This window comes from Bubalus kerabau, chromosome X (assembly GCF_029407905.1).
Source record: "Bubalus kerabau isolate K-KA32 ecotype Philippines breed swamp buffalo chromosome X, PCC_UOA_SB_1v2, whole genome shotgun sequence".
Lineage (NCBI taxonomy): Eukaryota > Metazoa > Chordata > Mammalia > Artiodactyla > Bovidae > Bubalus > Bubalus kerabau.
Window position 1 is genome coordinate 114,172,354 of NC_073647.1, and position 12,160 is coordinate 114,184,513.

At 39.1% G+C, this 12,160-nt stretch overlaps 1 protein-coding gene and 1 long non-coding RNA gene across 10 annotated transcripts in view; one reads left to right on the forward strand and one right to left on the reverse strand.

Moving 5' to 3' along the window:
* The first annotated feature begins 2,979 nt into the window (after positions 1-2,979).
* Positions 2,980-5,095, forward strand: LOC129638436 (uncharacterized). Its single transcript, XR_008707795.1, has 3 exons — positions 2,980-3,171; positions 4,574-4,700; positions 5,017-5,095. It is a non-coding gene; the product is annotated as an uncharacterized LOC129638436 (long non-coding RNA).
* A 2,318-nt stretch (positions 5,096-7,413) lies between these two features.
* ZNF674 (zinc finger protein 674) overlaps positions 7,414-12,160 on the reverse strand; it is a 37,753-nt gene continuing 33,006 nt past the window's right edge. For all 9 annotated transcript variants that reach the window (XM_055562850.1, XM_055562848.1, XM_055562851.1 and 6 more), the window contains one exon: positions 7,414-10,034. In XM_055562850.1, the coding sequence (XP_055418825.1) occupies positions 8,542-10,034 (1,493 nt within the window). In that variant the 3' untranslated portion in view covers positions 7,414-8,541. The remainder of the gene's footprint in view (positions 10,035-12,160) is intronic.

Sequence of the window (12,160 nt, forward strand, 5' to 3'; positions counted from 1 at the left end):
TACTGTTTTCCTTTGTTTCTGCATTTTCTCATTTCTTTGATTAAATTTATTCTTTGGAACTGAGGGAAGGCCTAGGAGACTAGTTTTTCTACAAACAAGAGGCAGGTGGAGGACATCTGCCTGGGAAGACCCCAAAGGGTCCTGCTCGGCTACAATTTCACAGGACTTTCCCCCATGCTGACATACTTGTGTACACACCTTATTCTTCCCTCTTATGCCATGGGCTATTTCTGGATTTGAGTCAATCCCTTAGTATGAACATCCCTCCTGCCTCTGGCAGAAATGTTGAATATCCCTCCACTCTCCACTCTGACTAAAGTGCTTTTTATCATTTAACAAAAATACATCAGACATCTTTTCATGTCAGCCAATTGTTATAATGGCCATTTCAGAGTGTAGCCATAACAATTTAAACACTGTCATCCTCCAAGTCCAGATGCAGCTTGTTTACTATCAAAGGTCATTTTTATCAGAAGCGACGTCACCTGGTGATATGACTGTCATGCCACCATTATTGAATTCCCAGGAACATAGGACATTGAGTCATGTCCCTTTTCTTTTAGCTAATATGAATAATGCTGCCTTTAACATCCATATGGCCATATAAATATTCCAGTAAGATAGAAAGAAAGTGTTAGTCACTCAGTGGAGTCTGACTCTTTGTGACCTTATGGACTGTAGCCCGGCAGGCTCCTCTGTCCATGGAATTCTCCAGGCAAAAATACTGGAGTGGGTTGCCATTTCCTTCTCCAGGGGATCTTCCTGACCCAGGGATTGAACCTGGGTCTCCTGCATTGCAGGCAAGATTGTTTACTGTCTGAGACACCAGGGAAGTCAGTAGGGTAGAGTCCTGGTTAAAATATGAGAAAAAAAAATGTAATAGTTATTGCCACACTAAGAGTACTCATGTTCCTATACCTTCATGAACAGTGGCTCTTCTCTATCTTTTGAATGTTTACTAACCTTATAGGTAAAAAAGAGTCTCTTACTATTTAATCAGCATATATTTGAACTCTATTGAGATTTATAATCTATTTGTATCTTTAGCAGCTGCTTATATTGGTTTGGCCAAAAAGTTCATTCAGGTTTTTCCATACCATCTTACAGAAAAACCTAAATGAAATTTTTAGTCAACTAATTATTTCTGTTGGTATGAACATTTTATCCATTCTGTTGTCTTTTCTTAACTGACTTATCAAAAACTCTAGAGTAAAATCCTAGAAATGGCACTGCTGCATTAAAGAGTATTTGTAATATACATTTTGATGTATATTAACCAGTTGCTCCACCCATACCCAATGCTTTAAATCATTTATAACTTCTTTGTTATTTTTCTACACACTTGATTGCACTAGGTATTAACCTATTTAATGTTTAAGAAGCTGAAGAGTATAAATAATTAATGGAGATCTAATGCTCAGCATAATGATTATAGTTAACCATACTGTATTATAAACTTCAAAGTTGCCAAGAGACTACATTTTAATTGTTCTCACTACAAAAAAAGAAATTATAATTGTGTGACATGATAGAGGTGTTAACTAATGCTACTGGTGGTAATCATATTACAAAATATAAATGTATCAAGTCAATATGTTGTATGTGTTATGCTCAGTTCCTCAGTGTCCGACTCGTCACGACCCTATGGACTGCAACCCACTAGGCTTCTCTGTCCATGGGATTCTCCAGGCAAGAATACTGGAGTGAGTTGCCATTTCCTTCTCCAGGGGATCTTCCCAACCCAGGGATCGAACCTGAGTCTCCCACATTGCAGGCTGATTCTTTACCACTGAGCCACCAGGGAAATCCAGACTTTACACAGTGTTATATGTCAATTATATCTCAATAAGAAAAAGAATCTGAAGGGTGATAAATGGTATACTATTATAAATTTATTTCACATTCCTCCAGTTGTAGGTTGTGGTTCTTTTCTTAAAGATGTTAGAATTTTAGTGTATGAAGGAAATTAGATCATTGTTATATAATAAACAAATATCATTACCACTTTGATATTGATGTTTGAGAATTTAAAGTTATTTTCTTCAATTTAGATATTTCTAATGTCTAGGTAATCAAGTTTGCCCGTTTTTAACTGTATGTTTTCTGAATTTGGGGATGGCTTAGAAAGACTTTTGCTATTTTGCATTTATAAAAACTTTTAACTAGTGATTTTATGGTTATCCTGCACACATTTAAATCTCTAATTCATCTGTAATTTATTTTGGAATTTGGAGTGGGGTAGCTAATGCAGTTTTATGGTATGCTTTTTTCCTGCATAAATACGTAGCCAGATTTTGCTAATAACCTCTTTTCTGCAGCAATTTGAGATGCTTTCGTTCTGAACTAAATTCTGACCCTGTATGTATAGGATCTATTAGTAGTTTTTAAATTCCTTCATTGTCATTATTAAAGCATAACATTGAGTGTAGTATGAATAAAACTCTTTCTCCTCATCACAGAAATCTGAGATAACCTGGCTTTAGCTTTGTGTCTCTGTAAATCCAATAATTGTGGAATAACAGCTGTATTACCAGGCATTGTTACTTAGGATCAGTATGATTCTTTATTGGTAAACAAACTGCACCTGGACTGGGAGGCCTGCAAATAACTAAAAATAGCTGGTAGGAAGCCATTGATTTGGGTTTTTCTGGGTCCAGGGTAACTCTCATAACTGAGCATGTCCTTCACCAGGACCCTGGAAAATATGCTGTTAGGGAAATTAAAATGGAGGTAGTCTTGTTCAGGCTTCAGAGGCGAGGTAGCAGGCCTCTGACCTGCTTTTGACCTGCCTGGACACTCCCTGGGTTACGTGCCTGCCTATGAGCATGCAGATTGTTACCAGCTATCAAGCAGCTCTTTAGATAAGAGAGGGAATGGGTCTTGGAATTTTCTTGAGCTCTTAGAGGCCTGGCCAGCCTCTGGGGTCTGGAAAATCTGGTGACTCAGAAGATGGAATAAACAGCACTGTCAAAGTTTAAAGAAAAACCAGAGCTGCATTTTTGTTCACAAACTGATGATGGTATCAATTTGCAGCCTGGGATTATAAGCAGGAGCCCCCAAAGCTGCAATTTGATCTCGCCAGTGGGGTGGAGGCATTGCCCAGGACCCTCTCCCAATTGGGACTCCAGATTGCTATTACTTGGGACGTCCCAGCGCTGTTAAATTCTGGATGTAGGTGTTGGCCCAATTTGGTGATGTATATGCTGTTACTTCTCTCTGTTGCTTCTATTTCTTTTCTTTTAATGACTGTATATTGAAAATAAGTCAGATAATCCTGTATTAAATATTCAAATTGGTGTGTGAGTAACGAGTGGTTTCTTTTGCTAATGAATCCTTTGAACCTAAAATGAAAGTAAAACTTGGCAAAACGTGTGCCTGGGGGTCTGTTACAAGAGATACTGGTGTATGGAGCAGCTTTTGGCTTCTAGGCCAGATACTGGCTGTGTTTGACAGTGTGGTTCCTGGGCACCTCAACTAGTACATGGCGGGGGGGGAGTGGCAGGGGCAGGTTGAGCTACTGGATTGTACAAAGTCCTCCTGCTGGTGACACAGGCCTGTTACTACCTTTTGGCCCACTGTTTCCTGTCTCCCTCTGCAAAGCTGAGTAAACTGGTGCCACACATGGCCCATGGGGGCCTTGTGGCTGCAACATGTCTTCTTGAATTTAAGGCCACCGAGGGGGAGTGGGACAGGATGGGATCCAGAATGGAAATGGGTGGGTTATTGCTCTCCAGGCAGTTAGAGAAGTAAATCCTTGTTTGGTGGTGATAAGATCAAATATAGACCTTTCTTTATTACCTAAATTTGCTGACCAGGCCAGATACTGTCCTGTTCTTTGACTCGTGATTGACCTGATAATCAGTGCTGTTGGTCATGATTGAGTGGCTATGTTTTGAACTGTTTGTTCTAGATCTACATCCCTTCCAAAGCCTTCTCTGTCGGTCCCAAGCAGAACTGAGTTCTTCCTCTTTTGGATTCCCTGCCCTACATCTGCCATTGCCTTCTTCCTTTCCTCCTGCCCTTTCATGTGTAAGTTTATAAGTGGTGTTTTTCTCCCTCTACTAGAATGTATGTAACTCCTTCAACTCAGGAGGTGTTTGTTTATTATTAATCTTTGAATCCTCAGAACTTATCAGCTTGGTCTCTAGTCAATAAATACATGTTGAAAGAATGAACTTCCAGGGTGAGATATTTCTAACACTTCATCTCTTTTCCCATAGTTTAAAATAATTTTAGTTACATAAGCACCCTATATACTACACTATGTCAAATTGTGGATGATGAACAGTATAACAATTACATAGAGAAAGGCAATGCAGTGTCTAAAAGTGTGTGTGCAGAAACCAGACTGCATGGATTTTGATTCCTAGTTCCTACCTGTGTGACCCGGGGCAGGTGACCTTGCACTCTATGAACCTTCCTGTCCTCATCTGTCAGGGTTCTCCTGGGTGGTGGGGAGGGCTGAAATCTTTCTACATATGAAGAACATAGGATGGGCACAGAGTGGGCACTTGATTTGACGTACTATCTCCATCTGCAAGCTAATCACTGGGCTAAGGATGTGTTGTTGTAGGAAACACTGACCTTCAGGGATGTGTTTGTGGACTTCACCCAGGAAGAGTAGCAGCAGCTGGATGCTGCTCAGAAGAACCTCCACAGGGATGTCATGCTGGAGAACTACAGCCACCTGGTCTCTGTTGGTGAGGAACCCTCCACAGGGTGACTGGTACACATCCCCTCGTGTCTCCCTCTCTGGGCTGCTGCAGCTCAGGGGCATCTGGGCCCTGAATGAGTCAGGCCTCAGGCTCCTGGTCAGGAATTCCTAATGGCATTTGCCCCCTGCCCAGAATGGTCATGCTCTCGCCTTCTCTGTAGATGGTCTGCACTGAGGGCCCACTGGCTAGGTTCACAGGGCAGTCACCAAAGCCAGACCATCCCAGCCCTGCAGGGACGGGCCTCGGTTCTGGAATGCTGCAGGTGTTCATAACCAAGTCCTCTGTCATTTCCCCTTAACAGGATACCTTGTGGCCCAGCCACATGGGATCTTCAGGTTGGGACAAGGAGAAGATGAGGCCAGGATGGCAGCTGGAGAAAGCCCACTGTGGAGCTGTCCAGGTAAGCCCATGCCAGGTCAGGGGTTAAGGGGTGGTGGTCCTTACCACAGTTCTATTTATTTCATCTTTCTGGCCCCTGAGGAAACCAGCTGGATCCCAGAGAATAAGTTTAAACTACCACAAGCTCAACCACACCAAGTTTAACTTCACAAGAGAGAAATATAGCACCTTGAGGTCCTCTTTGGGATCAGAGGTGACACATTTTACACCTAGAAATACTTGTTTGGCCCATATTCCAGGTGACACAAAAGGCTGCCAGCTTTGACTGGGGCCTAGGGCAGGAAAGGTTCTGTAGTTAGCCCAGGCTCTAGTGCCAACAGTCTTGTTGCTTGCACCATATGGTCTGGCTGCCCTAAGGGGCTGAAGGTGTCAGTGGTGGGAAAAGATGCAGAGTGAGAAACAAGCCCCTTAGACTTTTGAGTAAGGTCATGAAATATGTGTCAGAGAATTATACTACTTTTGAGATAGCAGGGTCCCATAACTCATGAGGAGCACCAGGCACAATAAACCTCCTTCTATCCTGCTGCTCTGCTCCATTTACTGAATAACCCACAAAACTGCCAATTTTCAGTGTGGCCTAGAGCAAGAATAGACTTTGCAATAGGTGTGGATTACCAAATGACCTAGCATATGAAGTGTTTGTGGCAGATGGACATGGAGTATGGAAATTTTGGAAGGTCCCTGTATGTGAGTCACAGTACAGCCTGTGAGGGTTTTGGAGCATAGCGATGCCATCTTCTGCAGACAGATATTCTTCAGAGAAAAAAAATTTCTAGCCTGCTATTGACCCTAATTGAGGATCTTCCCCTTGCCCTTTCTAAGTCCTCCCCCTCAAAGTTATTAACTATCGTGAATTCTAATACCAGAGAGGAGAATTCCATTGATACGATTGTATGTTTTATGACCCTGGAAAAATAAACAAGAAAATTTTTAAAAGCATTGTTAGAAACTCCAGAAAAATAAAAAACTAAGCAAAAAAGTAAATAATTATTGGGATTAACTTATATTTTCTTATGAATTTCCTCCTAAGTTCTTCAGAAGTTCCAACTGAAACTCTGATAATTACCTGGGCCCATAATCACTAGTGGGGTCTGATCTCCAAGTTGATCTCCTTAGCACATAAGGTTCTTGGCTGCTATACATCTCTGAATCTGTCCTATGCCATTTACCAATCAGCGAGCTCCTTGTGGGAAAAAAGTAGCTGTCTATTGCTACTTTTCTTGCCTGCATGAGCTTGCCACCCAAGTCCCACTGTCTTAGCTCAGGGCTCCTTCAGGGCCTAGAAACCAGCTGCAATTCCTTGTCACATGTATTTCTTCAACATGGCTGCTTACTTTATCAGGCCAGCAAGGAAATTTTCTCTCTGGTCTCCTAAGATGAAGTGTTGTATAACATAACATAGTCATGGGAGTGACATCCTATACCTCTGCCATAAACTATTGGCTGAAAGCAAGTCTCAGTTCTGCCTACACTTAAGCAGAGAGGATTATATAGGGCATAAATCACTGGAGTCACCTAGGATGTGCCTGACACAACTGATGACAACAGGACAAGGAGAAAAGAGGGAATAAGAACATTCACAAGTATCACAGTTGAAGAGATTTCTACTTGGTGTTAGAAGTCAGTTTTGTCTCATTACTTGTACCTCTGACCAATTTACTACCTCACCTGTAAAGTTTGTTAGCTGATAATTTATGTAATGAGGTTTGGTGGTCACAGAGTAAATAACTATGGAGACACATTTTTATCCAAAAAATCACACAGATATTAAAATTGCAGGATATTCACTGTCAAGATGCAAAACATATACTCAAAACCATACCCTCAGATAACCACATGAAAAAGGAATAAGGAATATATACACATACATGAAAATGGGGTTATTTTAAGAAAACAATGATGTCATACATTAAAGTATGGATGGAAAGACAGAATCAAGCATGCCCAAGATTACTTTAAACAATTTATTTTACTGGTAGTTTCTGGAGACTACATTTAAAAATTAAAAAATCAACAGTCCTAACACCCAAGTAATAATCTGGATACTCTGCTTAATAATTTGGTATATTTCCTTCTAAGCATTTTGTTCTGTGTCCACCTATACAATCTAAAACACATACAAATATAAAACAAATATATTTGTATACATATATGTGCATATAATTTTACTCAGTATAAAACTATTTTTCTGCCACCCAGAATCACTCATATAATGCTGCATATCCATTCTCAATGCATTTTTACAATGTAAATCATATGGTACATTTTAAATTTTTTTTCACTTAGCCAATTATCATGAACATTTCCTTAAATTCTCAAACATAAGAACACTTTTGAAGAAGGAAATGGCAACCCACTCCAGTATTTTTGCCTGGAGAATCCCAGGGAGGAGCGTGGTTGGCTGCCATCTATGGGGTCTCACAGAGTCAGACACGACTGAAGTGACTTAGCAGCAGCAGTAAGAACACTTTTAATTAGTGCATACTATTCTATCTTATTGATATGTCAATTTTGAATCAATTGACTATTGGATAATCAATTTTTTTCCTATTTTAAATAATATTGTGTTAAGGGAGATAATCTGAAAATTAAAAATTTTTATTGACTAATAAAATGAGGCATAAAATGTAACCATAAAATGGTCACCCTTAAATATTAAGTTGTAAGCTATGTTCCTAAGTGAGGTGTGTTAAAGCTTACTATATGCCTTTTCTGAAAGGGGTTTGTATTTTACACTGAAAGTGTTGATGAACATGTGTAAGATCTCCTGTTTGAGTGCTTGTTTCAGGGATCATGATGACTCATCCCCCTTTATACCACTTAAGGGAGGAATTTTCCTATTTGTTTAAGAAGTGAACGTAGTTTGCCATAGCTAGGATTAGTAATTTTATACTTTATATTTTTCTTTCAAAAATGTCATACTTACTCCACAGTGAACATGTCTTAATTACTGAGTGCTTGTTTGGAACCTCTAGACCTTTCCCACAAAATGTGTGGTATAGAATATGGAACATATTTCTCTCATAACTTCTAACAGTTTTCTAGACTTTAAATTCTTAGTTTCTTTTCAGCATACTCTGATAGTCAATGACATTTAAATTCTTTGTAAATTTTTTTCTATATCAATATATTGACAGTTTTGTCACTTCTGAATTCTCTGATATATAATTCTCCACTCGTGTAAGAATTCTGGATGAAAAATTGGTCACATTTATCAGATGCTTCTGGAATTGTGCTTTTGTGCTTTCTTAAGTTAAATGAACATTAAATAGTATATGAAGTTTTTTACATTCTTGATATTTATAAGGTTACTCTCCAGGATGAACTGATATATAATGAGGTATAACTAGTGAAATTATCTCTATATTAATATATTAATAGGTTATAATATGTTATTATATCATATTATAGGTTATTAGTAAGTATATTAATAGGTTTTATCTCCTGTGTGACTTTTCTGATGTTTAATGAGAGTTGACTTCCCACTGAAGGCTTTATCACATTCTCTGCATTCATAAGGTTTCTCTCCTGTATGCGTTCTGTGATGTACAATGAGAGTTGATTTCACACTGAAAGCTTTCCCACATTCACTGCATTCATAAGGTTTTTCTCCTGTATGAATTCTCTGATGTTTAATGAGAGTTGACTTCCTACTGAATGCTTTCCTACATTCACTGCACTCATAGGGTCTCTCTCCTGTATGAATTCTCTGATGTTTAATCAGTGGTGACTTTTCACTGAAAGCTTTCCCACATTCATTGCATTTATAGGGTTTTTCTCCTGTATGAGTTCTCTGATGTACAATAAGGGTTGACTTCTCACCAAATGCTTTCCCACACCTTCTGCATTCATAAGGTTTCTCTCCTGTGTGAGTTCTATGATGGACAGAGAGATGTGATTTTCCACTGAAAGTCTTCCCACATATGCTACATTCATAGGATTTTTCTCGTGTATGAACTCTCTGATGAACAGAAAGATGTGACTTTCCCCTGAAGCCTTTTCCACATTTACTACACTCATAAAGTGTCTCTTTTGTATGAGTTAGCTGATGTTTAATGGGTGTGGGTGTCTCATCAAAGCCTTTCCCATGTTTATTGCACTCAGGTTTCTCACCCATATGAGTCCTTTGATATATAAGGCTGGACTTATCACATTTGATAGCTTCATAAAATGCTTGTCTAATGTGTGTTTTTTCATGTCTAATAAGGTGATATGAACTCTTAAAAGTTTTTGCACATTCACCACATACAAATGGTTTCTCTCCTGTATGAGTTCGCTGATGTTTCGTCAGAGTTGACTTCTGGATAAATGTTTTCCCACATTCACTGCATTCATATGGCTTTTCCCCTGTATGAGTTCTCTGGTGTGCAATTAGGGTTGACTTCTGGCTGAAAGTTTTTGCACAGTCACAGCATTCATAAGGTTTCTCTCCAGTGTGAGTTCTCTGATGTACAACAAGGTTTGCTTTCTGGATAAACACTTTTCCACATTCAGAACATTGATAGAGTTTCTCCCCATTTTGAATTCTTGGACTTTTATTAAGAGCTTGCTTACAGTGGAGGGCTTTTCCATGTTCATTAGGCTCAAAGAATTTCTCTCCAGATTGAGCTTTATCAAGATTAGAATGGAAGCATAATTTCCAATATGCCTTACATTCATCACCTTTCTTTCTTACACAGCTTCTACTTTGACTAAGAAAATTAAAATTATGTTTTGAACACTTTCCCCATGAATAATATTTAGTGAGTCTTTGTCCTATAGAAACAAAGCCTGTGCTTGGATAAATGATTTCTCCATATGTTCTGAATTCTTGGCCACTTTTATTCTTCAGTGTTTCCTTATTTATGGATGCAGCTTGCCATAGAAGTTTGTCTTGGCTTTCCTTGTGGTTATCTGTCTGGTCATTAACTTTCCAGAATTCTAGGGAAAAATGCAATGATTCATCAAACTTGTAAGTATTTCTATGATAATGTTATGGGACAAAATTAATTCATAAATGCCTGCTGTGAACTCCTATTAATGGACCTGAGCTGATGTGAATGAACCCTCCCTATATTCCACCACCCTCCCTATACTCCACCACTTCCCTCAACTGTAAATACAAAGAAATGCTGGCCTATATTTAACAAAAATAATTTAATTCACAGTCAAGCTCAAGACCAAGAAAATATAAATTTTAGACATCAAAAGTGAAATGAGAATTTAAAGTGATGGGGTGAACAGAAACTGAAGCTTGAGGATTTACTGGGGAATCCAGACTACAAGGCACAAATGTTCAGGAAACTGGAATGTGATTTTCACTTAAAGTAGGAACCACAAAGGGTATCCATGCTTGTTAAACAGGAACTAGAAAGACTCCCCACTGGTCAAGGAAACTGGAAAGAATGCTATTATATATAAAAAATTAAAAGTCTGATATGATACTATACATAGAAAACCCTGAAGACTCCACACAAAAACTACTAGAACTGATAAATTCAGCATAGTAGCAGGATACGAGATTAACACAGAGAAACTGTTTATGTTTCTTTATACTAACAGTGAAATATCAGAAAAGTAAAAAAAAAATCCCTTTTAAAAGCACATCAAAAAATAAAATACTTAGGAATAAACCTGACCAAAGAGGTGAAAGACTTAATACGCTGAGAACCTAAAACATTGATAAAGGAAACTGAAGATGGTCTGAAGGAAAAAACTCCCATCCTCTTTGATTGGAAAAATTAATATGTTTAAATGGTCATACTACCCAAAGGAATTTACAGATTTAATGCAATACCTATCAAATTACCTATGACATGTAAATCAATGAAGTTAGAACACACTCTCAGACCATGCACAAAAATAAACTCAAAATGGCTTAAAGACTTAAATATAAGACAGGATACCATAAAACTCCTAGAAAAGAACATAGGCAAAACATTCTCTGACATTAATCATACCCATGTTTTCTTAGGTCAGTTTACCAAGGCAATAGATATAAAAGCAGAAATAAACAAATGGAACCTAATCAAACTTATAAGCTTTTGCACAGCAAATGAAATCATGTGTGCTTAGTCACTCAATTGTATCCAACTCTTTGTGACCCCATGGACTGTAGCCCACCAGGCTCCTCTGTCCATGGGGATTCTCCAGGGAAGAATACTGGAGTGTGTTGCCATGCCCTCTGCCAGGGGATCTTCCTAATCCAGGGATTGAACCCAGGTCTCCCACATTGCAGGCTGATTCTTTACCATCTCAGCCACCAGCTTTTGCATAGCAAACAAAACCATAAACAACATGAAAAGACAACTTATGGACTGTGAAAAAATATTTGCAAATGATGAGACCAACAAGGGCTTAAATATACAAACTATATTTGTATATTTCCAAAATCTGTATATTTCCAAAATATACAAACAGCTCATACAACTCAATAACAAGAAAACAACCTAATCAAAAAATGGGCCTAAGGGTCATAATGCTGGTCATCTTGTGGTTCAGGTTGTCCTTGGTGAGTACCGCATCAAGGGAGGGCCCTGGGATGCAAGGAGGTGTTGTTTCTAAGGATCCTTTCTGCCTTCCTGAAAAAAGGATAGACAGAAAAAATGGTAACTGAGTGTTTGAAAAACTGTTCTCAGGTAAGAAGAAAGTATATTCTGGATATCCCTGATGGTCCAGTGGTTAAGAATTCACCTGCCAAAGCAGGGGACATGGGTTCAATCCCTGGTCTGGGAAGATCCCACATGCTGTGGAGCAACTAAGCCTGTGCACCACAACTACTGAAGCCCAAACACTCCAGGGCCCATGTTCACTACTGAAGTTGTATGCTGCAACAACTGAAGTCCATGGGCTTAGAGCCTGAGCTTCATGATAAGAGAAGCCACTGCACTGCAACTAGAGTAGCTCCTGCTCGCTGCAACTAGAGAAGGCCTGCATACAGCAACGAAGACACAGGGCGGCCATAAATAAATAAATGGACAAATAATTTTGTGGGGGAGGGGGACTTCCCTGGTGGCTCAGATGGTAAAGAGACCTCCTGCAATGGAGACTGGGTTCGATCCCTGTGT